At 42.2% G+C, this 26571-nt stretch overlaps 1 protein-coding gene across 3 annotated transcripts in view; it reads left to right on the forward strand.

The window, feature by feature from the left end:
• Positions 1-24904, forward strand: part of LOC119478058 (AT-rich interactive domain-containing protein 3B-like) — a 62604-nt gene extending 37700 nt beyond the window's left edge. For 2 of the 3 annotated variants that reach the window (XM_037752465.1, XM_037752484.1), the window contains exons 5-9: positions 13104-13287; positions 15144-15403; positions 18942-19217; positions 20198-20290; positions 20404-24904. In XM_037752465.1, coding sequence (XP_037608393.1) covers positions 13104-13287; positions 15144-15403; positions 18942-19217; positions 20198-20290; positions 20404-20597 — 1007 coding nt within the window. In that variant the 3' untranslated portion in view covers positions 20598-24904. The remainder of the gene's footprint in view (positions 1-13103; positions 13288-15143; positions 15404-18941; positions 19218-20197; positions 20291-20403) is intronic. The other variant, XM_037752473.1, reaches the window with a different exon arrangement.
• Positions 24905-26571: the final 1667 nt, after the last annotated feature.

Consider the following 26571-nt stretch of genomic DNA (forward strand, 5'->3'; position numbering starts at 1 on the left):
TTTTTCACATTTGAAGAAAGGAAAGTTTACGTCCTGGTTAAGCTGGATATGTTTTTTGTGCTGCTGTGGGAAGAGTGGCCTCCCAGCAGGACATTAGAGGAAGTTCCCTAACTGTAACCCTGAGACCGAGAGCTCTGTCCACACCAATTACACCATGAATGGGCTCTGGGGGATCCATGTATGCATTATATTACTCCCCCGGTCAGCCTCACACTGGCCCTCGTAACAGGCGGGCCCTCTGTACAAACACCACACTACAATAGGAACATTCTCTGGCTCTTTGATATGGCCTCATTTTCCTTTGGTTAACACCCCACAACTTCTGGAAAGTGGCAGCACCTGGTTGGTTTAACAACAAAAACACGGGGTATTGAGGGGCACATTTGGCCACTTTAGATGGATTGCGTGTGAAATGATTTTCATTTGAGATCGACCTTTTGAGCTGTTACTTTTCTGGACAACTATTAAACAAATGATGTAGTAGTATTATTATTTTTTTTATCTGCAATCGGGTGATCAACTTATTTCAACTAGTTTCCATATTCTGACTCGTTAAAGATGCAATTCTCAAAATGCAGTTTTCGAGACCCGAGACACGTGTTTTACTTAGAATGCACCAATAAAATGTAGTTAGGAAATGACATTTTGTCCTCTCTTGTCTTTCTTTCTGTCTCCATCCCCTTCCTCCTTTGCCCCCACCCAGTTCTCCTTCCCCCTCTGTTTATTGTGCTACAGTTACAACCACTGAAACTTGATAACACCATGGGGGATAGGGGCGGAGGGCCGCACTGTGGCCTGCTTGGGTAGGCCGGGGGGGGTAGGAGGGGTTGGATTAAGGGGCCTCCTGTCCTACACGGGATGATTAATGATCCCCAAAAAAGTGGGGGCCAACCTTTTTGATAGGTCAACGCTGATAGACAGCAGACAAGGGAGTGACCGTCGCGTGTCTGCATGTGTGAAAAGGGAGAAAAGAGAGGATGACGAGGGCAGACGGGGAAACCACAGTAGGAGACGAGGACAGACAGGGTGACTGAGGGGAGGTTAAGGGAGGCATCGGCCTGCTTGTGTAGAAACAAGGCCGTGCTCTTTCATTTCCCCTTTGAAAGCACTTTGTCAGTGGGCTGGAACTGACCGAGCTCACCAGCCAGACAGAAAGATAATCAGGCAAACGTACTAAAAGACCAGTGCTGGTAGCAAAGGGCCCCTACTCTCAGGAAAGGGTGGGGACCCAAATGGCACACAAGATTCCAACCGCTGCTTTCTAATCATCACTCCAAGACAGACTCTAAAAGAAGAGGCAAAACTATTCTTATTGGACATATCCTCCCCCTTGCATTTGTGATCAAAGATTTTGCGGTTACCGTGTTGATATATGCGAGGGCTGAGATTATCTTTGCCTTTGGTAAACTCCACCCGTTTGCTGGCAAATTACAGCCCAGCCTTCGGGGAGCTGAGTACATATATGGTGGTTATGCTCGTCTATTCCTTCAAAACAAAAGGAAATAGTAGTTTTCCTGATGTTTTTGTTTGTGGGTATGTTGGGAGATGTTAGATTAGAATCTTAAGACTTTTTATTTTTCGTTTCTTACCAACCAAGACTATTCTTTGTGTCTCTTCCTCTCTCCGTCTCTTCATCCCAACCCCCAATCCGCACCGCCTCCCTGTTATTTCCTCTGTCATTTAGCCGGACTGTTCCACGGCCCCTGGATTGCCACTGTGCTGTCCATCTTTAATTACGACCATACTGTACAGGGATTTGAGTCTCTAAGCTGCAGAGCTGGGAGATTCTTAATCACCATGCTCATAAGTAACCGAGCAGGGAAGAGGACGAATGCAGGTCTCAAGCAGATTCATGCTTCCCAGCGAGGTCATCGGTCAGGGTAAAAATAACACGGGCTGCTCAGATCCATGCACCATGTTTTGGCTTCAGTGGAATACATTTGCAAAGTCCCTGAAAACCAAATGTGGCAATCAAATACTATTCAGTTTCTACAAAAGAAGTGTGAAGGGGCCAGTCAGTTAATACACAAGCTGTTTTATGAAAGAAAGTGTGAAATGTGGCTGAAACTGAAGCATCGTTTCCCCGTAATGAACGTCTTTTTGATACAGTGAGGGCAATGGTGTAAATACACAATTTAACTCTTTTAGTGTATAAAAATTGTAGGAAGAAAACAGACAATAGTAATATTTTGTATTCATTATAAAAGCAGTACAAAGGTATGACGGACATACCCTAGATTTATGTAGATTTTGGTGAACAGAAGATAAAACAGGACTAAACAATTTTATAAATCAAGAAAAGCCAATTTTTTTTCAAAATGTTATATTCCTACAAAATCTAATTTAATTTGAAATAGTTTCCTTTACATCATCAGTAAGTCCCATTGTACCTTTCATGTGAAATATGTACCTTTTTTCCACTCAATATTTTTGTTAGTGGGGGTTTAGTTAAGCTGTTCCCACGTGAAGCTCTCCTGTGATCGACTAACTTCTGCTATCTCTGCATATCTGCGTGTCTTGCTTCTCCATCTGTGTCCTGTGTGTGCTCTTAAAGCAAAGTTTCCTGGCCTCCACACCCCTTTGATGGATGGTATGAAACACATTACAGCCCCCCAAGGAGCCCTACACCAGCACAATAGCCCTGAGCTCACTTCCAGTGCATCTCTGCAGCGACGTTGCATAAGCCACACAGTAACGCAGATCTGAGTGCAAAGGGGCCTAATGGAAAACAAGGCGCTTGATTTGAGGGAAGAAATGGACATGAACACACCGTCGCCAAATGTTATTGCCTCTTTGTCGATGGTGTTTTAGTTGATGCGGTTTGTTGTTTGGGATACACGATTAGATAAAGATCAGTTAACAAGTTATGACAGATGAGTGTGCAAAGACGAGTTGTTATCTCCTGCAACCAGACTTAAAACTTGACCAGTCATGCTGTTGTTCACAGTTTACCAGGTTCCCTTTTCTGATGTTTATTCTAGAGCTACAACAGTTAACCGATTAGTTCTCAGCTATTAAATGAATCGCCAACTATTTTGATAATCGATTTAAAGTAATTTTTTGAGAAGAAAAAAAGTCAAAATTCTCTGATTCCAGCTTCTTACATGTGAATATGTTCTGGTGTCTTTACTCCTCAATTACAGTAAACTGAAGATCTTTGAGTTGTTGACAAAACGAGACATTTGAAGACGTCGTCTTGGGCTTTGGGAAACACTTTTTCACCATTTCTGACATTTTATAGACCAAACAACTAATCGACTGATCTAGAAAATAATCAACAGATTAATCGACAATGAAAATAATCGTTAGTTGAAGCCCTAATTTATTCTGTCATGTAACTTGGGGTCGTCAAAATATTAAAATCTTCTAGATGTTTAAGGCCTTAAGAACGATTAAGTGTTTAAATGTAGTAATTAATTTCCTTTTTTTCACTAAGAAGTTTTTTTTTTTATTACAGGGTATTGATTGTAATTGAGGAACTAAAGCGTATTTTGTTGTTAACCTCATTTTAGGTCCCTTAGCATTAAGAGCATCAGTTGAATCCTTGAAAAGTAGATGTATGACCCCCGGTCATGGATTCCAAAAGCCAAAAGTAATTAGCATTGATGGGAGTTGAAATTTCCAAGATGAGTGCACACCCACCCCCTCCCCCCTTCAATCTCTTCTCCTGTTTCAACATATCCCTCCTTCTCCTCGGGCTTATAGCAGCTGATGTCTCCCGTATTGATCAGTGGTGCTGTGCCCCAAATGGGACTCGTCAGCTGATGGCTTTATCTGTCGGTCCGGGTGTCCATTGATTGAAGCCGTTCGCTGTGTTATAAAGCTCACTAGAAGGGAGAGGGACACCCTCAATGTTGCACCTGCCAGTGAAGACATCACTGCCACCTACTTACCCTTTAAACCAGCAGTCTGATTACTGAACTGTCACTGATGACCTCACTATCTCTGAAGAATCATTTTATTTTTCTCTTTCCCTGTAGCATATCTTCCATAGCCTCTCTCTTCCTTACATTGTTTCTCTTATGCATGCTCTATTAACCCTTATTCTTTCTTTTTATTCTGTCTAAATATCACTCCTGCCCTCGTTGTCTGTCTCCCACATCTCTCAGATGTGTTTTACCTGAGTTTCAAGCTAATCGAGTGGAAAAAGTCGAGCCTAACCTCTGCAGCTTTGTCTCAAGGATCTACAGTTGATGCCAACGCCCCTCCCTCTATTATGCTTACAACATACCATTGTCATGTTGCTGTGACATATACATTCTTGACATTTCTGCAAAGATCAGAGATGGCTGTTTACAAGGCCAAGCTATTGGGTTACTTTTCTCTCACTGGATCTTCCAGTCAGATGTAAATATAGAGCAGGGGCCATTCTCCTATATTTGACTAAGCTGTTACGTTTTAAATTGTGACGCAAAAAGGCATTCGCTGCTGGACATCCTTAAGCATGTTTACACAGCAAGCAGGTTTTGGTACTCAATGTTAATAATATACATACATATTTAGTGTTTTCACGCTAGTTCTCGAGGAGTTCAGCGTGTGGATAGAAAACAACTTGTATTGACCTTTTTCCTAACTGACTGTAACTCACAATACAGGCCTGTGTCATCAGTGTTTATAACCACTGCATATGTCAACAAAGATTTTACCTCCCCCCACTGTAAATGTCCTAGCTGTCATCTGCTGCCCTTGCATCTAAAGCTTGCTAATAAATTTACAAGAATGGGAGATGTACTTCAGATGGAGGTTTGAGATAATGACGGATGCATTTTAACACTCAGAACTGGATATCTAACTCTAATACTTTTTGAGTACTGATCAAATTATGTCTGTAGCACAGAATAGAGAAAATGTCTTTGAGCTTTTACACACTATTTAGGAACATTTATTAAATAGCTAAACGTGTTCATAAAGTATTGAAACTCAGATCTTTCCTCACCTCTAGCAATGCAACACTTTCAACAAAACCAAGACAGAATTGTGAAATGGGGGCGGAGAAATGTTGTTCACATGTTAAATGCATGTCTCATGCATGAGTAATGCAACAGGTTTAGGTGGTTGCTGTAGTTTGAGTGGAGGCGTATAGCCTACAGCACTGAAGACGTGAGGTTATTAGAAAAACACACTCTCCTAAGGTCAAGTATTGTCAAAATAAAAGAGACTTTATTATCTGATTCATTGATCATAAAGTGAGTGTGCAGAATGCTGGCCTCACTGTAGCACTGGCCTCTGGCTAGTACATTGCAAATTCATCAACCACCTGCACAATTTCACTGGTCAACTAGATGTTAATGGAAGACAAACATTCCCAGATAGTGGTTGGTTACCTTGAAATATGGCTGCTGGGTGGAGTAACTATAGACTCTGACGAGGAGAAACGGCCCGAAGCACTAATGGATTGATGCATGAACAAATATACATCTTAGACAGACACATAGTTTTCCTTTTTGTCAAGCACAGAACAGAGCAGAGGGGATTCAATTTCAACTTCAACATTTCAAATTGCAAACATTGCAACATTTCATGGCGTGAAACTTGTATTGCTGGAGTTATATTTTATTTTTTTTTCAGAAACCCAAATTTACCCCGTCTAATGCCAAGTACACACTATATGAGAATCAAGCTGATTTTGGGCCCGATACCCCCCCTTCTGACAATAGTCAGCAAAGCCCCAGTTTTTTTTTTGATGGTTCTAAAGATGATCTTTCCAGATATTCCTGTGGTGTGAGGTATGTTAAGAGTGTTTTTTACATCCCCCAATCGGCTCAGAAGTCCATCCTGGCCGTACCGATTTCGAATTGTAAATATTAAACATGTTCAATATTTACATTTGGATATCTTGTTGTGTGTGGGGAACCCCAAGACCGCCGATGACGCAGTCACGTGGGAAAGAACCAATTGAAAACCAAGCTGACTGAAGCGTAAAGACAACCACCGCCGTCATGCATGAGCTAATGCAAAACGCACATAAAGTAGCAGTAAGATGGACCTCAGAAATGGAGGACCAACTTGTTGATTTGTGGCAACAATGTGAGTGTTTATTTAATGTGTCTCCATGACTTCATCCATCCATCCTTTATACATTTTCAGTACAAAGTAGTGCAAAAACTAACATTTCTAATTCTTCCTACCCGTCGTCCACCATGTTTGTTTACACTAAAATCACGTTTGATCGTGAGAGATTTTGCGAGATTTCCGTTTTTTTAGTTGGGACTCTTGTTGTTCATGAATGGAATCTGTTAGTGTGTGGTGTGCTGCTGTTTTGGCCAAATCGTTGCTCTCCATACACTATAGGAACAAAACTGTTAGATTTAACATAGCATGTTGTTATGTGTGGGGTCGCTCACATTTTCAACATCTGTTCGGATTTGAAAAATCTTTTAGTGTGGGTCTTAACATACACCTGTCAGATGCCCTCTCTATTTCTGCGAACCTTCAGAAACCGAAAGACCACCAGTCCCCCCTGAATAACCACGCAGCATAGGAGACACCAACCATCCATCCGTCCATTCATCCATCTCTCTGTCAGCTCCATATCAGCCGGTGTTGATTGGGGTCCGGTCAGTTGATCTGCCGGGTCTCTGGGGATCGAGACTTAGGTTACAGTTGGAGAGGCCATCTCACTTTTCGCGCCATCCAACCTTTTCAATCCCCCCCTCCCCCTCTATTCCACCAGGTGACCCATCTTCATGACCCATGGACGAGGTGTCATGTTTCTCTTTTTCTTTCTTTCTGTTCGTCTCTCTAAGTCAGTTCCGAGATGCTTTACTGTCAAAACATGGACTGTACAGTTAACAATACTTTTAACTTTCATATTAACTGTATCGGGCTCGTCAATTTATTGACAAGTTATACTTGACTAACTTGTAATTGTGTAATTGAAGTTCTAATAGTGTCATTATTTGTAGCTTGACAGCTGCTGGCTGTTGTTTGGCGCCTCTGCAGTTTTGTGATGTTTTACACCACACAGGCTGAGGCAGTTGACAGTGCACAGAAGACAGCTCCTTTAATATACTGGCTGTCTGCTCGCTGTAATAATTCTTACTAAGAAGCTCCTCTCACTGTTTCCTGAGTAAATATAGCTTCAAGTGACTTATCCATCATTGAACGTTTGCTCTTTTCCCCCTTAGCATTTGTTCTTTTTATTGAGAAGGAAGGAAAACCGCGAGGAAGAGACGAGAAAGATGATTCTCGTGGTATTTGATCTTCCTAAAAATATCAGGTTGAATCGAAAGTTTAGTCTAAGTGGCGTTTTTCTTGAAAATCACCCATTTTATTCTTTATCTGATCCATAAAGGGACACGTGAAATGTGCTCATGTGAAAAAGCCCTTAATGTTTTTGAGCTGATCTGACGTAAGAACATTTGCTTTGTCATTTATTTGCATGAAGAAGAATATACAGTACTTTGTTTGTGTTCTCCTTGCATGTGTTAATCCCTTTATTGCACTTGTTGTTGATATAGTCATATCGTGCCATGGCGTGACTCGATAACGTTGCAGCAACATTGTGTTTATGTTCCTGTAGATGGATACATGTGGCTTCACTAGACCCAGTGTTATTTATTCCGTCTTTTATTTTTGAGTGTAAACTCCCAGGCTGAGGGAAAGACAATGTTATTCCTTGCTCTTTGTGTTCCTTATAATGACGGTTAAGTACAGTTGGCAAAAGATAAGTCATTATTGTTTTCTCTCTCCTGTCTTGCCTCTCTCCCTTTGTCTGTCTCTCTGCCTTTCTGCCTCTGTCAATTCACATTAATTGCGCTTTATTGACATTACAGGAGTGAAACCTTTGAAGCCAACGTTTACTGCAGAGCATATCGACCCACAATACTGTATTATAGACTTTATTAGACGAGTGTCCCTCTCTTTCCATCTCTCTGTCTGCGTCTCTATCAGCTGTGGCTTTAGCTTCGTGCTCAGAATAGCGACGTATCTATAGGGTAACGTTACATTTATCTTCCCTAAATGTGGAGAGGGTACATATCTTTAACACTTGATATGAATTGGTCCGTCATGCGAGTGGTGGCTCTGCCTGGACTAAAGATAGCAAATTCCATACACTCAAGGCTTTTTTGCCTTTTATGTCCCTGGCCATGCATTAAAAATAAAACAAACATGCCCCAGCAGAGCAGGGTCCCTGACAATATGCTGCCCCCGACGTACGAACATATAAACTAAACAGCCAGGGGGCTGCCCGACGTAAAGTAAACACTTAGCATGTGGAGTCCAGACACTTGTCTCTCCTGTCAGTGTCTCTCTGTCCCGTGTGTAAATGAATGGTCCGGGCTGCTCTCTATTGACTGAATTCATAAATTTGAAGTGTTGTTGAAAAGCATGACCAGCAGTAATACCCACTGATGCAGTTTATGCCTTCAAATAATTGATCTTCTTCTTGTTTAAGTCCAGTAAGTGTATATGCATACTGCTTTAGCTTTAGAGTTTCTTACCCACAGTTGGTCCATTGTGGTCTGAAGTGCAGAGAGTGAGATGTAGCACTTTATCTGGTGTGTAGATACGGTAGTTGTTGAGGTAGCGAGGAGGAAGGTGTAGGTAGGTGGGTGGGTGGGTGTCTGTGGTGTGGGTGCTCTGAAAGGACTCAGACACTGCCATGAGGCCAGGGGCTGTTTGTGTTGGCTGACACCTTCCTTACAGCAGTAATCCAGTCTTTCTCCAGCTGGCTAGTTACTGCACCTCCCCCCTTCCCTTGTTTCCTTCCTTCCATCCTTCCTTCCTTCCCTCCTAAAGGCAGCAAAAATGTTTTTCTCTTTTTCACACCTTTTTTAATTTATCTCTGTTCTTTTCTCCACCCTGCTCTGTCTGTCTTTATGCGCTCTTTACATCGCCTTTTCTTCATCTGAGATCATCTGTAGATGTTCGTGAAACCTCACACCAAGCCGATGCTCATTCAGTAAAGAATTAATTTCCTGTACGTTGTCCGCTGGAAGGCTGTCGCTCTGTCACTTAATTATTTAAAAAATGCTCATCATGTGAAGTCAGCGATATGTAATTTACCACTACTGGCGCCAGGGGCACCCAATTGATTTATTATAGAGGCCCTTTAATGTGAACAGCTGTTTCCTACTAAAAATAGGTCAGGGGTCAGATAAAATGACCTTGTTCCTTTTTTTTTTTCTCCCATTGAGATAGAACGCTGGACGTGAGGTGGGAATAGTTAATGTTTGATTCAGATGGACAGTCTGTCTCTGTCTGTCACAGTCTTGTTTGCGTTTGCTCAATGCATGGGGCCAGTATAAGTGATTATAACAAATTGTGTATGGTCTGATCAATGTCTCTCCAGCCTCTGAAATGATGGCTAAAAAGCGTTTTATTTGACTACATATTTTACTGTACGATTGAGTTTACATGAATGTGTTTTATTATCATTTTGTAGTGTGTTAATGGAGAGATTTATTTCCCTATAGTGTAAATGTTTTCTACCCTTCTGGGAAATCATCACAGGCATGACATTTATCACATATAAAGTATTGATTATCTGCACAACATGTCAGCTTTATCACCTGATATCAAACTCTCTCCAAAAGTATTATCCCTGACCTGTATTTGTCAAACCTGTCTGACTCTCTATCAACATCCCTTATCATTTGAAGTCTAGCCATTTGAAGACTAGCCATGTGGCTCTTGTGTTCACCGTGGAAGTCGGAGGAAGGACTTAGGGAGTGGTTCAGGGGCCCTCGGCCGCGGCACTTCCCACCAGAGTGACCTCTGACCCCTGGTGCCATTAATCACTAGGCTCCTGATGGCCCTGTCCCTGGGGGAAAATCAGTCCGGGGCAAAGGATGATGGGAGGTGAAGCCTGCAGCCAATTACAGATTGGCTCAGAACAGCATAGTGGACAAATCAGGGCTTTACAGAGAGATGAAATACCCAATAGTTGCCTACTACGAGACCAGCGTGGCCTAATGGCATGATGTGGCCTCGCAACATTACTGATCATGGTGTCTTCTGTAAAAAAAAAAAAAAAAGCAATAAGGTTGAAATGGGGAGCAATTATAACAGCGGAATAGAGTTAGTGCATATTAAGGGGACTGCGAGGCAGAGGAGTTGTGCTGCTGCGATCAAAAGAAATGTTTTGGGCTGGTCTAATTAAGCCTGTTAGAGCTAAATGTCTGCAGGGTTGGAAACGGAGCAGATGTTGGACACCAAAGGCAGGCTCTCAAATTAGGGAAACTCTCTGTGCCTAACTGCCCAAGTGTTGCTAATGTGATTTTTGGTCAATTACGGTATTATCAAAGGTGCTTTCCCAGCGCTTTCATATGTGCTCCGGCCATGGTGAAATGTGAAACCTGGCGGAAGTCAAGTGTTGACTAATTAATGCTGTTTTAGGTTTCAAAACCACCTCTGGTACACTTCAGATATAGAGATAGATATTTGGTTTTCTCTCATATACACACACACACACTGCTCTCCTGCCTTTTGGCATGCTCTGAATGTAGTTGCTTGTAAATACATTAAATCAGATGTGATTTGACAGCAGCCGCTGATAAAGGGGTGAATAAAAGCATAGGCGTGAATTAAAGCCTAACTAACTGCTGGCCTGTCACTATGGGGCCAGCGCTGTTGTGTCTCATTTGTTGTGCTCTCATTGTTCACGTCCGGGCCAGTATGAAAACATGGCTTCCTGCTGACCTGCAGTTTAATTCACACATCAATAACCCCCGGCTGATCTCTGACCCCTCTAGTTGTACTAATTGTTTGATGCAGGATTGATGTCCAACGCTGCATTAAATAACTGACGTCGGCGCTGGCAGCAAAGCATTCCTGGTGCTTTGATCCGCCGCGTGTTCTGGAAACGTGGCTACTGCCCAGAGTGGACGTCTGCCATCTGACATTTAGTTTACTATGACAAATTTGCGCGATCTGCTTGAAAACAGGACCTTTTTCAAATGCATTGTAAAGTTGCCTAATGCCTATTATACTATTGCATTACTGACTATTTTTTTATACACATTTATATACTACTGTATACATTGTTAACTTGGTTGCAACTGCTTTTAAAAAGGTATAACAATACATTTCTAGCTACCACCCACTGTTAAGAGTAAACAATGTATTGTTTATTCGTTTGGAGGGATTATGGCTAATTTCACGTATTGGTTAACTAAAATTGGAATACAGACCTGACGTTTAACAGAGATAATAAATACTTGTTCCTCTCTTCTCCTCTTGCTCTGTGCATATCTAATCCAAATGATCTGTAAAAGAAGCTGGCATCTCTGCATCTTGTATTGCTAATTGTTAATTGGCTCTGGAGATAAGATGGCTATTTTCCCAGAAGAGCATTTTCTGCAGCTTTAACAAGCTGAACAATATTAACCGCATACACACATGTGCTGCGGTGCTGTGGCTACGTTCATTTTTACAGGGTGACAGAAAGTCTTACAAGTATGTTTGGAGGTATATATGTTTATTGCTTCATTACGTACACCGGAACCATCTAATGCAATCTAATACCATATTCAAATATTAATTTACATGAATGGAGGTGGACATAATTAACTTTTTTTTGCAACTATGCTGTATTGTATTGCATTAGATTTTACAGGTGTACCTAATAAATTGGTTCTACTGTACATATTATAATTGTACATGTATTTCTGTGTTATCCTGGCTGCCTGTACTTACCGGCTGGTCTGTGTGTTTGAATGTATAGACACTAGCGATTAGTTCCTATTCTCTTTAGCCTGCAACCCCTAAAATCCTCACTCACATCCAATTGTTGCAACGTTAACACGCAGAATGAGGAAACTGTGGTGCCAAACAATGATTGTTCAATATATTGCTGCCTCATCGGCTTTCCCAACCCCCCGTGTAGAGAACCATTGCTCAATAATGACTTGTTTATTAACAGGTTATAACTCTCTCTCACAATACCCAGACACAGCTCCTGTCTTTGTCTTCTAGAAATCTGCTAGATTTCAACTTTAAGAGGGACTTTCAGTGAACACAACAGTAGAGAAAGCTTTAGTTTCAACACCTTCAACATTACAACCAACAGGTCAAAGCTGCCACACCTTTCTGATCTCCACACGTACTGTATGTAGGTCCATGTGTTCATCTTGGCCGCTTGCACATGGCTTAAAGACATGTTGCTAACTTAAGAAAATGAATCAGGGCTAATCTTCGTGGCCTGATCACACTGCTATTTTACACGGTCATTAATGAGTCTGATTCCAGGTTGAGAGCAGCCTGTGGAGGGGCTGAAGGATTGGCTGGCATTAGCTGGGAGGGCAAATCTGTGCGACTCCCCTGCGCCGGGCCCGGCAGCGCTATAACAGCAGAGGGGTGTGGATTTACTCGGTACAATCCTCTAAATGAGCTTCATTATACTGGCCTATCCGGGAGCCCCCCACCCACGGCTGCCCATGGATTAGCAGGTCGTCACAATCCCCAGTCCCCTCCTCCCCGCGTCATGCTCACACTGTTGCACATTGCACTTTTTGATTCTGTTGCATACTGCAAATAACCACCCCCTCCTCTCTCCGGCCCCCCCACCACCCTCCCCTCCTCCTCCTCCCCACGCGCTCCCTGCAAGCCTCGCTGCAGATAAGCTGTTGACAAGATTAATGCATCTGTATCAAAAGTCTAGAGCCGCTTTGCTTTGTGTTGTTTGCGAATCCCCTTTTCCAGGTCAAGCCAGATTGCCTTAACTGGGCTAATATGTTTTCAAGCCAAATTTAACAGGCATGCAGGGCAACAGGCCTGACACACTCGTCTTACCAGCATCCTGACAGCACTTAGATCACTATCGAGAGGTTTAAAATGCTTCTGGGCCTTTCGACATTGATTGATTGATTGATGAATTAATGCATAATTTAGAATTCATCCTGCTTTGTCATTTTCACAAATGTACTTTCTGTGTAAGGTGCCGATATGTCTGAGCAGGGACGCGCACACGAGAGAAATTGCCAGCATTATGGGATCCATCCCCGTTGGGATTGTCCGTGTTAAAAAATGCATGCACACACGTGATACACAAATGCACTTCAACCCACCATGAAGCGTTCATTGTGAGTCATCAAGCTGTTCCGATTCAGATGTATGATTTATACCGTATTGATTTATTTTATGGTTTTTCCTCTCCACAGGAACACCAGTCAATCGTATCCCCATCATGGCCAAGCAGGTCCTGGATCTGTATATGCTGTACAAGCTGGTGACGGAGAAGGGAGGCCTGGTGGAGGTCATCAACAAGAAGATCTGGAGAGAAATCACAAAGGGACTCAACCTGCCTACCTCCATCACTAGTGCAGCTTTCACTCTGCGCACACAGTGAGTCTTTGCATCTGTGTCACTAAACAAAAAGCATCTCACTGGCTGCAGTAGCTATAAATTGACCCAGTCTGTCTAATGTTAATCTTATGTAAACTCTAATTTAATTTCACGGGAACTAAATAAAGAATGTCAAGTGAGTGACTTCTCAGCTGGAAACAAGCACCTTCTTATTCCATGAATATGTGTGTGTAGTATTGGAGTATGTGGATATTTGTGTGTGTTGGTATGAGTACGGATGTCAATATTAACCCATGCCTGTGTGTTTATACACATGCGGGTTTGTTTCCTCCACCGGGCCGCCTTCCCTCTTCACATTCAATCCCTCCGTCCATTACATCACACATAGCCTCCATTGATTCCCATAGATTTATTGATGTGATTTGGGTCAGAGTTCACAATGACTAAGGTGGGGTCTGACTGACAGATTGTACGCCAAGCCCCGACTAAAACGCTCTTGCCATCTCGATGGAAATCCTTCCGTAGATGTAACACCTTCTCTATCCTGTCCACTAGCAGCGTGCCCTAATGACCCTTTATGTATTTTTAATGTTGTGTGTAGCGTTGCTCCGTTAGCTCTATCTAATGGACGCTGCTCTTAGCTTCTTATTGACCTGCTATTCCACCATTATGCAGTCGGCACGCACAACACTGTGTGTTCATTTCACCGAATGCTCTTATGGGATGGAGAAAAATACCAGAGCTGTGACTGTGCATACTTGTAGAGCCCCCGTCAGGTCATCAAAATATTCTCAGCATGAATAAGAATGTTTCTGTCAGCTTTCTGGAGTAACTTTATTGAGTACATGTCATGTATACAATTAAAGATCATTCTTCATAACAAGACATTAAATAATGTATAGTAGCCTTTATAAACAAAACACAATCAGTTTCTACACCTCAATTCGTAGACTATTTGTAGAAAATAATATTTTCACCTTGAGGAAAAGCTGTGATCTTTCACTACAAAACCTAATAAATTAAACAGCATCTTGTGTCACTGTTCCACTTAAAATAAGACAACTTTGGTACAAAGATTGATTGGGTAGGGGAGAAATCAGTTTACATATTGGCTGAATTTAAACAGGTTTTACATCAACCAGTTTACTTTCTGTCTATAAAGCTGATTCCTTGTGTGCATGTTAATTTAGTCACTGGTCAGCTGAAAAAAAACTTTTCAAAGGCAGAGATTACTGTTGTTGAATTGAAACAGCTGACAGACAGTATTATGTGCTTTTGTGTTATGTTAAAGGGGCCATATCATGCTCATTTTCAGGTTCATACTTTTATTTTGGGTTTCTACTGGAACATGTTTATTTGCTTTAATGTTCAAAAAACACATTTTTCTCATACTGTCTGTCTGAATATTCACCCTCTGTCTGAAACGCTCCGTTTTAGCGCCCGTCTCTTTAAGCCCCTCCTCCCGTAAAAGCCCAGTCTGCTCTGATTGGCTAGCGAGAAAAATATGGCACACCTTTGCAAAGGTAGTTCTCAAGCTATGGGCGATATATTCTAATGAGCCTGCATGTGACATAGGAAGGGGAGCCAAATGTTAATGGCTTGTTGAATCACGTTTTCTGATCTAGACAGCCCACAATAAACTGACTGGGTTGTCTTATTGCACAGTTAAAGGGTTGGTAGGCACTCCAGATACCCCTTTAAAGTAAATATTCTTAAAATTTGACATGTTTCACACCAAAACATCATTAATACTTTTTGATTTTGATCAGATAGAACTGGTTGTGGTTATGTTTGTGGGCTGGATTAAGCCAATAAGTCTGAATGGTAATGCTAATACTTGCCTTGTGGTGATCTGATGTATTGTTTTGTGTATGTGTGTGTGTTCTCCTCTTAAGGTACATGAAATACCTGTACCCGTTCGAGTGCGAGAGGAAAGGCCTCAGCTCCCCAGGTGAGCTCCAGGCCGCCATCGACAGTAACCGGCGTGAGGGTCGTCGTCCGAGCTACAGCAGCAGCCTCTTCCGCTTCTCCCCCTCTCCCAGCACAGCTCCCCACATCCTCTCACCTCCCAAGATGCACCTCTCAGCTTTGGGGGCAGGGGCCTCGGGGGCCTTCAACGGCCTCCATACCTCACCAGGACACTCTCTGAAGAAAGGTAGGAACCAGACATGGAGACTTCTGATGGCGTGAATTAAACTTCTAGCGACAGTAGAGACCGCAACCTCATTACTTGCACGAGTTTTGCACCACTTAGTATAACATATATTTTAAAAATAATCACAGAGCTTCATGGTAGCATAAAGAGGAGGCTAATCTGTATTCCACAAATAATAATGTGGGGAAATAAGTTAACGGTATGTGGGGGCATACTTGCCAACCCTCCCGATTTTCCCGGAAGACTCCCGTTTTTCATTGCCCTCTCCCGGTTTCCTCCCGTGGTCACAATTATCCCATATTTCTCCCGATTTATGGCAAATTTTCACACTTCTTTTACCTTTTCGTTATCTTAGCCTGTTTCTGGAAGTGAACAGTGTGTATAATCCCTACTGTTCCCCCCCCCGGACGACAATAGAGCTACACCAACTGTCCTTTCCCGGCGGAAGAGAGCAGTCTATATGCTTGCGACACGGCGCAGTTTGAGCTCATGTTTAAGCTGTGCTCGCCATAGCGTGCAGCGCCCAAAGTCGGGCTTTGCTCGACGCAGCGATTAGCCGTTTCAGAACGCAGTGGTGCTGTTGTCGCCTTGTGTCTGAAAGGACCCTCAGTGAGTGAGAGAAATGGAGAGTAATAAGGGAAAGAAACACTCAAGCAGGAGCAAAAATAAATAAAAACGGATTCACACGCCAAGTTCACACCAGAGGGGTGAATTGTTCAGTTTTCATTCCTGGGAGTCAAATCAAAAGTTTAACATAAAAATGCTGATGCAGTGTACTTATTATTTTGTTATTTTCATTCTTTAAAAGTCACCAGAATGCAGGAAACAAAGTCTCCGAAACGCCAATTTTTCTGGGGGAGGCCCTCACGACCCCTCGCTTTGGTTTGAAATCCTCCCTTTTTTTTAAGGTCTCAAGGTTGGCAAGTATATGTTGGGGGGTATCTTCAAAAACAAGCCTGCCTGCAAGTAAACGGCAGCTCTCAGATAAACATGTATGTAACTACGAAACAAGCATATACGTATGCTCAGAAGCCCGTCTCTAGATCTATAAAGGTTATATTAAACTGGATAAATGTTTACTAGAGAGAATGTTTACTGGTTGGATTGAACTGGAGTGTTCCAGTTACAGATGTGCTGAGACTTTGAAGTATTTGTAGGGAAATACTGCCCTCTGTCGCATTTTAGAAAAACTACAACTAGACATCAACACGTGAATGAAACAGTACTAACATATGAGGTTCTATTTTTAATGATTTAACGAGGCTTTTTTTCAGTATCAGCTTGATTACGAAGCATTTAAAAGACATTATATACAGGCCCTGACACCACACCAAAATAGGTTTCATCCGAGCACCTGCTCCTTTTGTGTCAAATGTGTGTGAATGTGTACGTATGTGTGCGTATTGGTATGACGGCGTGTGCATGCAGGAATGTTGGTATGCGAGTGTGCTGTTACATTTGCGTATTAAATTCTCGCAACAAGTCATGTTCCTTCCCTCCACTGGATCCCGCCATCAGTGTGTGTGTGTGTTTTTATATGGCTGTGTGAGTGTGTGTGCATGCCTGCATGTGTGTGTAGTCCATCCAGGTGTTTAAGAGTCCATGTTTGAACCAATCTTGCCTGAGGCTGCTGAGAGCCCTCACCTTTACTACTGATTAATAACACGGTTCCCACGCTGGGGGGGACACTTTATGAACTTTGAAGCCTTCAGTCCACATCAGTAGGATCCTGTTGATAACTGTCATTATTACCCTGCCGTCTTATCTGATGTCTCTTTGACTTGGCTGGAATGTGACTCTGCTGTGTGTGACCCTCCATGGTTTGACTTCTTGTATAATGCACTGTATTTTACCTGTCAATCGCTTAATGGGGTCAAATCAGATGGCCTGACTGACCCGCTCACTATTGGTGTGTAACTGCTTTGCATGTCCAAAACCAGCTCTGTTTAGTTTGTATTTAAAGGAGTGGATCTTAAAGGGTAACACCGCCTAAATTAAGAATGTTATTTCCATGGCCTAGTAAAGTTCAATTACTATGTGTGAAACATGAGCTACTCGCTCTTAAAGCCAGAAATAGATGATGAATGGGAGACTGATTTTACGAGCCCACAGAATGTTTGTTTTCTTTTTTATACCCAAATGAGCTTTATTCTATTGTAGTGTTGTCAGCTGTGAAACAGAAAATGTTCCTATATACTCAGATCTAGGGATGTCACGGTACCAGAAAACTAGGAGTCGATACCAATACTAGTGAATTTACACGATTCTCGATACCAATTCGATACCACGGTAAAAAAACAATAAATCCCATGTAATTCAACACGCACTCCTTTATTAAAAACATTTGAACATTACAAAAAACAGAGGCATGAAGCCTTTAAGTAATACATAAAAAGAAACGTCTATTAACATTGTAAAACAGAACAGTGGCATGTAGCCTTCAAGTAGTTAAAACAAACAATATAGTCTGGATGTCTGTCTTTGAGGTGCTTTACTAAATTGGAAGTATTTCCTCCTTTGGAAAGAAAAGTACGACGGCACCGCTACTGCACCGTATACTGTTTTTTGCGAATCTATTATTACTTGTGAATCCACCTCGAACGCAAAGTACTTCCAAGCCCGACTCTTGCTATTTGTTTTCTCAACGAGTCGAGGCGGAGGTAGCGCTGCAGCAGCTGCCCTCTTTCACGTCTCGTGTTGTTGTTTTTTTCTGTGCTGTTACTGCGTTCTTCTTCTTCCTTCATTTCACGGCAGAGGAGAACACTTGTAAGCGTATACTTACCCCATTAGATCTGGAAGAATCGCATCTCCAGTACCTCCGATCCGGTACCAAATCACCATTACAGGCATCGTTCGGTACCGAAGAAAACGAGTACTGTCACATTTTCAGAATTTGGTTGGTACCGAAGAATCGGTTCTCGTGACATCACAAGTTTGAGTTTCAGCACTCTAGTTTTTTGGATTTGGGAGAGAGTTGTTCATGTCTACTAATATTTTTTTGACTGTCTTATACCATTGGAATAACATGTATGAATTTTGAAAATGGGCCTAGTTCCCGTTTAAAGTGGATTCTGTGCTGGTGGTCTTTGTAGTCCATTACAACTAAAATCTTGGAGTGATTTACTTTGTTTAAAAAAGTAAAAGTATGTAAATGTAGCCTTGGAGTCTTAACACACCGTTCTTTATTGATATGCAACCTTTCTTGTGCTTAAACCTACCTGAGGTCTGCTTGATTTCTCATTTTTCAATGTTGCTGTAGATTTTCTGACAGACATAAAAATGTTATTGTGATGAAATATTCCAATTCTCCCATAGTAATATATGGTAGATCTATCCATCCATTTTTAATGCCTACTTATCTCATTCAGCATTACACAGGCTGGACTCTCCCAGCTCACGTTGGGGAACAGGGCCGACACACAGACAACCATTCACCTTCACCTAATGCACATTACTGAATTTATTTTCAGTCCATGCAGATGGGCTAATGGATCCATTACAATTCATTAAACTACCCCTCCATTTCTCTCTCTTCCAGATGACCTTGCCTCCTCCATCATGGCAGCGAGACCCTCCATGGCACTAGCCCTAGGTCACCATCAGGTGGCGGGTTTGGCAAGAGCCGCCACGCTGGAGCAGCTGAGAGAAAAGCTGGAGACCGGCGGCGGAGGAGAGGGGCCAGAGAGGAAGATGGCCCGCCTGGCGGAAGAGCAGCAGCGCCTGATGCAGCAGGCTTTCCAACACAACCTGCTGGCCATGGCTTCCCAGATGCCCATGAACCTGCGCTTGGGAGCCCCCACCATCACCACCAGAGGTCAGTGCTGCCGAGGTTGTCAAAAATACTGTTCAAAGAAACAGTGGCTACCTCTGAGTCGGAGAAGTGAAGCCAATGCTCAAGTGCCTTAAACCTGCATTATTTCTAATAGCCAGCAGGGGGCAACTCCTCTGGTTGCTAAAAGAAGTCTGATTGTATAGAAGTCTATGAGAAAATGAGCCAACTTCTCACTTGATTTATTACCTCAGTAAACATTGTAAACATGAGATTGGGTCTCAATCACTAGTTTCAAGTCTTCTTCAATACAGAATGATGTTCATTTAGTAAATTATGATCCCATTTAGAGTCAAATAGACCATAAAGCAGGGGATGATTTAGGGCGTGGCTACCTTGTGATTGACAGGTCGCTACCACTGTGTTTTACAGCAACGTCTTACAACGTTAACCCTTTCACAGTGTGTTTTCAGTTCATGAAAGTTAATTGTAACATTTTGGTCGCCTAAAAATGTCTTAATCAGTGTTCGTTGTACTAAGCTCCACCCTCTCGTGTCACTTCTGGTTGCAAAAAAACAACATGGCGACGGCCAAACAGCCGAACATGTGGCTTCAAAACCATAGTCTTTAAACCAGTTGGTGATGTCACGGTGACTACGTCCACTTCTTATATACAGTTTATGAAAAGAACCTGGAAATGATGCAAGTTCAGTGTGTGTCCATTGACTCAAAAGAGGAACTTAGTATTAGGCAAGTTGTACTCTATAAGGTTTGCAACATTTCATTTTGACACCGACAAAGTTTAAACAACATTTTACAAATCTATCTAAAATTATACCCAGATATAAAATGCAAAATAATTGATCGCATGAGTATTCACCCACATAAATCAGTATTTAGTTCAACTTGGTAGCAATTTAAGAGTATTTCTAAGCCCTCCATTTCTGGATATGCACAACTAGATGTACTATTGTTGGGATTTTTAAGGAAAATACGTCACTGACTACTTAATGTTTTTTTTTCAGAAGAAAGGCAGCAGGACATGTCTCTGAGCATCTCAACCAATGGAAATGCCAGCATCACTGTCTCAGTGGAAGTCAATGGCACAATCTACTCAGGTCTGTATGGGGGAGGAGTTATTATGAGATAAATAGTCAAAATGTGGTAAATCCTTTACTTCACCCTTGTAGTGATAAATGTTTATGTAATGACGTCTCTCGTTTTCCTACAGGAACCCTGTTTGCCCAGAAGTCTGGCGGGGCCCCGGGCCCCTCTGTGTCGGCTGCTGCTGCTTCAGCCTCCCCCGCTGGAACCAGCACTAGCTTTGGCTTCTCTGCACCCCTGGCTCAGACCCTCAGCCCCACGTCCTCCTCCTCCTCCAAGGGTTCCGGCTCGGCTGAGCAAGCCCCCAGCGGGTCACCCTAAAACTCAGGCTGCCCTTTGTACCTGCTCCCCAGGCCTCTCTTCCACCGGGAGGCCCAGCAAGAATACAGTACAATGAGAAACCCGCTAAGAATAACAAACTGTTGCACAACAAATACCTCATCAACCCTGTCAACCTCTTGGCTGTCCAATCATGAACACAGAGCCCAAGAATATTATATGACAGCACGTGCCCAAAACGCACAGCTATGCATTTTATTCAACAGACAAACACATACACGCACTACACTACAAACACACACACAATTATACACGTACAGACACACAATCGACACACAGACACTTGTTAATCCTAATGTACATGCTAAACACAATCAGCTCAGCCAAAACCCACTGACAGGTGTAGTCACAACTGAACTTGAAAAGTTTTATCTTAGGATGTTTTTTGTTTGTTTGTTGCCATTTTGTTGTCTTTTTTTTTTTTTTTGATTTTGTGTTTTTAGAATGATTTTGTTTTTAGTTTTTTTTTTCTCTTTTTACATACCTCAAATCAAGTAACCTGCAGTGGTGTCTTTACCTCAGGAGCTGTAGTATATTTAACCTGAATCAACTTTATTTTTATATTCTTTTTGACCTAGTTGCAATCAGGGGAGGTCGGGTAACTCTCGCCAGTGGAACCTCATGTACAGAGCAGCACCCACCTCACAGTCGCAGGCCTCCAACCTTGGCCGCTCAGGTTTCTTCAACACACTGTAGACTCTTTGCTCAACCCAAAACTGGTGAATGATCAGATGCTGTAGATCAGCACATTAAATAATTTCATAACTCCGCCCTCAGTTCAGATAAGTCCGTTATATTGGTTGGAAGGTTATTGATGTACGCAAACCTCCCAATACGGACGTGATTTCATCAAACTCTCACTAGCAATGCACAAGATTTTTATGTCCACCTAAAATTCAACTTATTGCAGGTCCGCACAAACTGTCTTTAAACACGTAGCGCACAAAGTTGGGGGGAACGGCAACGCTAATCCACCCACAGCAGGCCTCATTTCTCCACCCGGCTCCTGTCTACGTTACAGAGAGGTAGCAGAGAATCAGGTTTGTTGCCCCCCCCCCCCCCCCCCCCACACACATTTTATTTGTGCATCCTTCCTCCAGCCACAGAGCTGAACATCAACCTGACAGCGTCATCATAGTTCTCAGGCGTCGTTCCGGCCTCTCTGCTCTGGAGGGCATCTCTCTCAGGAAGCAACGTGACAACTGCAAGGAATCGCTGTTTAATTTAAAGAAAAGAAGAAGGGATTCGTACCTGAAGAATGCACAAGTCTACACGGCTGTTCAAGAATACCTCAGACTCTCCCAAAAAGGAGAGCTACACTACATACCTCATACGGCTGCAAAGCCACCAAGAAGACTTAACGCCGCAACCCGTGATGGACATCCTACCTGAACTGACGTGAACGTACCGACACACTGCTGGTGGTTTTTGGGGACAAACGGAACCGGGATGGGCTCGCTATCTCTCTCCTCCTGTGTTCACATGTATAACTTGTTTTATGCTTGCTTCCTTTCTTTTCTTTTTTTGGTTCCTCAAGTTGTTGTCTGAGAAGAGTGATATATCTGCTTTTTTTCTTTCAGGGAAGAGGAAACGAATAGTTAGTTCCTCGCTGACACTTCTAGATTTGTAGGATTGTGAACGGGTTTCAAAGTCGCGGGGGTCAGAAAGATTAAAAACAATCGACCATGTTAACCTTAAATTTGACTGTGAGCACCTGAATCACGGTCAACGCGTCTTTTTTTTTTTTCCACAACAGCGGCGAAATGATATGCATGTGTACAATCATGTGACCAGCGTTTTGACACCCCGATCTTCTGGTTCACGTTAGCCTCTGGTTATTGCACAGCTAGATACCAAAGACTAGCCAGGTCGCTCCTCTTGATTTATCCCTCGTACAATCCTGCCAACACCTTCTGTGGTGCACAGTAAGGCAGTTCAAGGTCTGTTTTGGACTGCATCTCATTTAATCTGATTTTGAGTTTTTTCTTAAAGCAAGTGAAAATATCACTCGGTTTAGTGAGGTGAGGTAAATTCCTGTATTTCACTTTTTACGGCATAACTTGATTGTTAAATACATTTATGACTGGATGAAAGACTCAAAATCTGATTACACGACATGTACAGTTAGCAGATATTTAATTAGTTATCCAGAACAGTAGCCCAGATGCTGTGGCTTTCCTGTGCTCTCTCCATAATTTAATCCTTTACATTTATGGGGGCTGTTTTTTAACACCCAGTGTGGATGCACGCCCTCTCCACCGGTGTGGACGGAGGCCCAAAAGCCCTGGCCCCTTTATTAAAACACCCACGTTCTGATAATCCAGAAACACCTGGATTATCCCTTCACTTGTAATGTATTTTTCTCCCTTTTAAAGTCAATTTTTAGCATTTTGAAATACCAACAAAGGATGAATTTTCTAGCTTTATCCGTGTTGAATGTGAGGCATTTTAACCGTTTAGAAACCTCTCTAAGCCCAGTGTGATCCGAGGTGGGCCGCCTTGTTGCTTTTACTAGACTGTATTTTAGCCATTACGTGTCAGGTTTTGCAGATGTTTTGCAGTGCAGATCACAGTCGAGGGTTTTCAGGACGGCGGCGGTGGTCCTCTTGGTGTACTCTTCAGAACCCTGTATGACACATAACTGTATTTTATAAAGGTGAGAACTGTAGATGCTGCCTTAAAGTAGTTGCTGGTGAGATCCGGCCAGTTTTCACTAACTCGACTGGCTGGGAAAATGTCCTTCTCTTCAAGCTTAATCCTTTGGAGAGTAATCACATTTTATTTTGTTAAACAATTCAATCAGACGTTAGACACCAGTTGTCATTCATGCTGTTGGTAACAACTGAGTTTGGCTATTTATTTGTGTGTGTATTTTTTCTTTTCTTTTTTCGTCCTGGTGGACCTTGTTTTTAGTAACAGTTGAGCTTAATCCTTTAGGCTGCGTTACTGAAACATCTTCTTGTTTCTAAAGTCCAGGCTTTCTGTTTCATCTGCTTAGTCTAAGCAATGACTGTTTGATAGTGTAGCTTCACTGCCTTTGTGTGTGCGTGCGTGTGTGTGTGTGTGCGTGTGAGTGTGTGCAAGCAGGTTCAGTATACAGTATGTGGTTGCAGTTCTACCATGTGGAGTATCCCACCTACATACACTTGTAATACCATTAGGGGTACAGCAGGTGGCGCCACTTCCACGTCTATTATATCACAGGAGGAGGTTATTGCTCAAACATATGAGTTTTGATGACATTTGTAGAAATCTTTAATTAAATGGGGTCCATCGAGCTCCCATTTAGTGTACTGGGAACTTCCCATTACACCCACTAGTCGTCTTCTGCATTTGAATGGCACTTTGCGGTTCGTTGTTTAGGGAGTTGAAAGTATTGAGGGTTGGTCATTCACTTCTCCTCTCTGATCTCTGGGCTTCAAGCCAGCAACCCCTCCCCGGTCACCTCACCAAGCTCTTGCCCCCTGATTTGCTGTGTGGATGAGTATATATGATGTGTTGTGTGCCTGTGAGCCTGCATGTGTGTGTGTGCGTGAGTGTGTGTGTGTGTGTGTGTGTGTGTGTGTGTGTGTGTGTGTGTGTGTGTGTGTGTGTGTGTGTGCGTCTATTAGAGACCGCCCCTACCTCGTCATACCACAATACCTCAGGGCAGTGGGCTGCAGTCACTGTTGCGTTCGATATTGAAGCTGCATTGGGGGGACGAGTGCTGACGGAAGCTGCGGTCACTTCGCTGAATGCAACATTGGTTTTGGTTTTGCATTTTTTTGAATTTGTGTCGTCAGTAACTGTAGGCGAGGTCTCGTCACTCAGGAAGCTGTGAAGTTGGAAGTCTGCAGAACCTTTTGTCTCTCAGATGATTTTGGAGTTAATTCAGTTTTAAATTGTTTAAAAGAACTAACCTGATCTGTGTAAAAACAGGCGCATATGCAAGTGGTTATCGAATACCTCATTTATCAATTTTATGTTGTTGTTGTTTTTGGCTTGTACAATGCTCCGTATATTAATTCAACTGTGGGGTTTGTGCATATTTTTGTACTGTTATTATTATTATGGACATGGTAATAATGATATTACTGATATTATAGTTTTCTCTTTGATTAAAGCAAACAAAAAAATAGGACAAAACACATGAATGCTTGTAAAAACTGGTTTGTGCTGATTGTATTTAAGAGGAGCACTTTTCCAAAGTGGTTTTCACACATTCAGTTTTGTTCATATTAGTAATATAAAGATATGGTTCTCAGGGCTTTAAACTTGTATGTCATGATAAAGTTTTACTTTATATCTTATTTCCATGTGTGTTTGTTTAATTTCTTCTTCATAGTGTCGTTGGGCCTCTGAGACCACCAGATAGGGTGCATGCAAACGTGTGATTGACACCCGGAAGCATTTTCACATCCTCTAACAGGCTTTCAGGCGACACATTCATTTCCACTTTTTTTACAAACAGGTTTCTGTGTGACAGGTTCAGAAAGTTCCCTAACAAGAAACACAACCTCAATTTGCCACTTCGGTTATTCCACAAGGTAATTTATGAGTCACTCTGGCTTTGGGAAATACTGATATTTGTATATGATCAATAACATTTCTCAAGTGAGCTTGCTGTGGCAGCCCCCAATCACACTTCTAACCAATGTGTTCCCAGCACATCCTGTTCAAAGAACTATCACAATGCAAGTTGTGAAAGTTTGTTTACCCCATCAACCTTTTCTGTATTTCCCCACCAGTGATGGTTCTGTTCCATTTAGAGCTCAGGGGCTGACCTGGAGACAGTAGTTTTTCTTTTCTTTCTTTTATGAAGGAGACTGCAAAAAAACTTTAATTTCAAGCTTCATTTGACATGTGTGAGGAAGCCGAGTAGCATGAAGTGGTGCATGTAGCCTGCTGTTATCATTTCACAGCTGTTTCCTTTATGAGGTTTGAAGAACTAAACTGGTAGAATGTAACAATCAATTACAGTAAACTGCAGGATGAGAACAGATTTGCATTTATATGAAAAAAGAGCATTGCACATGGACGGAAACATGTTTTCAAATAATATTTTCTTACAAAAAATAAGGCTCAAGTCAGATCAAAAGTGAGACATTACAGATCATGCAACAAACATGGCCATGTGATAGTTTACACCTGCATTAAAAACTATCACTGCATTCATCAAAAACAAAGACTGACATACATCTTGATGTTGCCCTCAATTGCTGCAGTCATACACCCTCAAACACTCAACAGAGGAGTTTCATTTTCCTCAGCTACATTTCATTCATTACATCCAACGTGCATCAGTAAATACTATGCAGCACTAAATATCATCACAATGAGACAAAAATGTTTTTTCCAGCTGTTTTTTTAGATGAAACAGGCGGACACACTGAACTGTAGGCAGTGAGCTAAAGGAACCTTTCAGTTCCTTGAAAAGTAGTTCCCAGGACTAAAAGTCAGCAGATATCATTAGCAGCACTGGAAAAGTAACTGCTGCGTTCAAATGATATTCTGTTTGCAGCCTCTCCAATTAAATAAGTACCAGTAGGCATTGTAAAGAGAAATGTCTGTGAGCGGGACACATCTGGAAAAGCTTTAATGCTGCACCATTGACCTCCATTGTTTTGGATTGAAGACAGAAATCTTGAGAGTTGGGTTAGATCCAATAAATCCAAAGCTGCTACAATTACAAAAATACATTATAATAACTAAAATAACACTGTAGTTTTGTCATTCATCCAGCTTCCAGATTCATCCAGCCTTTTTCATGTGATTGATTCATAGATCTACTCCAGTGGGCAACCTCCGGGGTCTGAAAAGTGAAGCCAATGCTGAAGTGCTTTACACTCGCATTCTTTCTAATAGCCAGCAGGGGGCGACGACTCTGGTTGCAAAAACAAGTCTGATTGTTTAGAAGTCTATGAGAAAATGAGCCTACTTCTCACTTTTATTACCTCAGTAAATATTGTAAACATGA

The sequence above is a fragment of the Sebastes umbrosus genome, chromosome 2 (assembly GCF_015220745.1).
Source record: "Sebastes umbrosus isolate fSebUmb1 chromosome 2, fSebUmb1.pri, whole genome shotgun sequence".
In the NCBI taxonomy this organism is placed as follows: Eukaryota; Metazoa; Chordata; class Actinopteri; order Perciformes; family Sebastidae; genus Sebastes; species Sebastes umbrosus.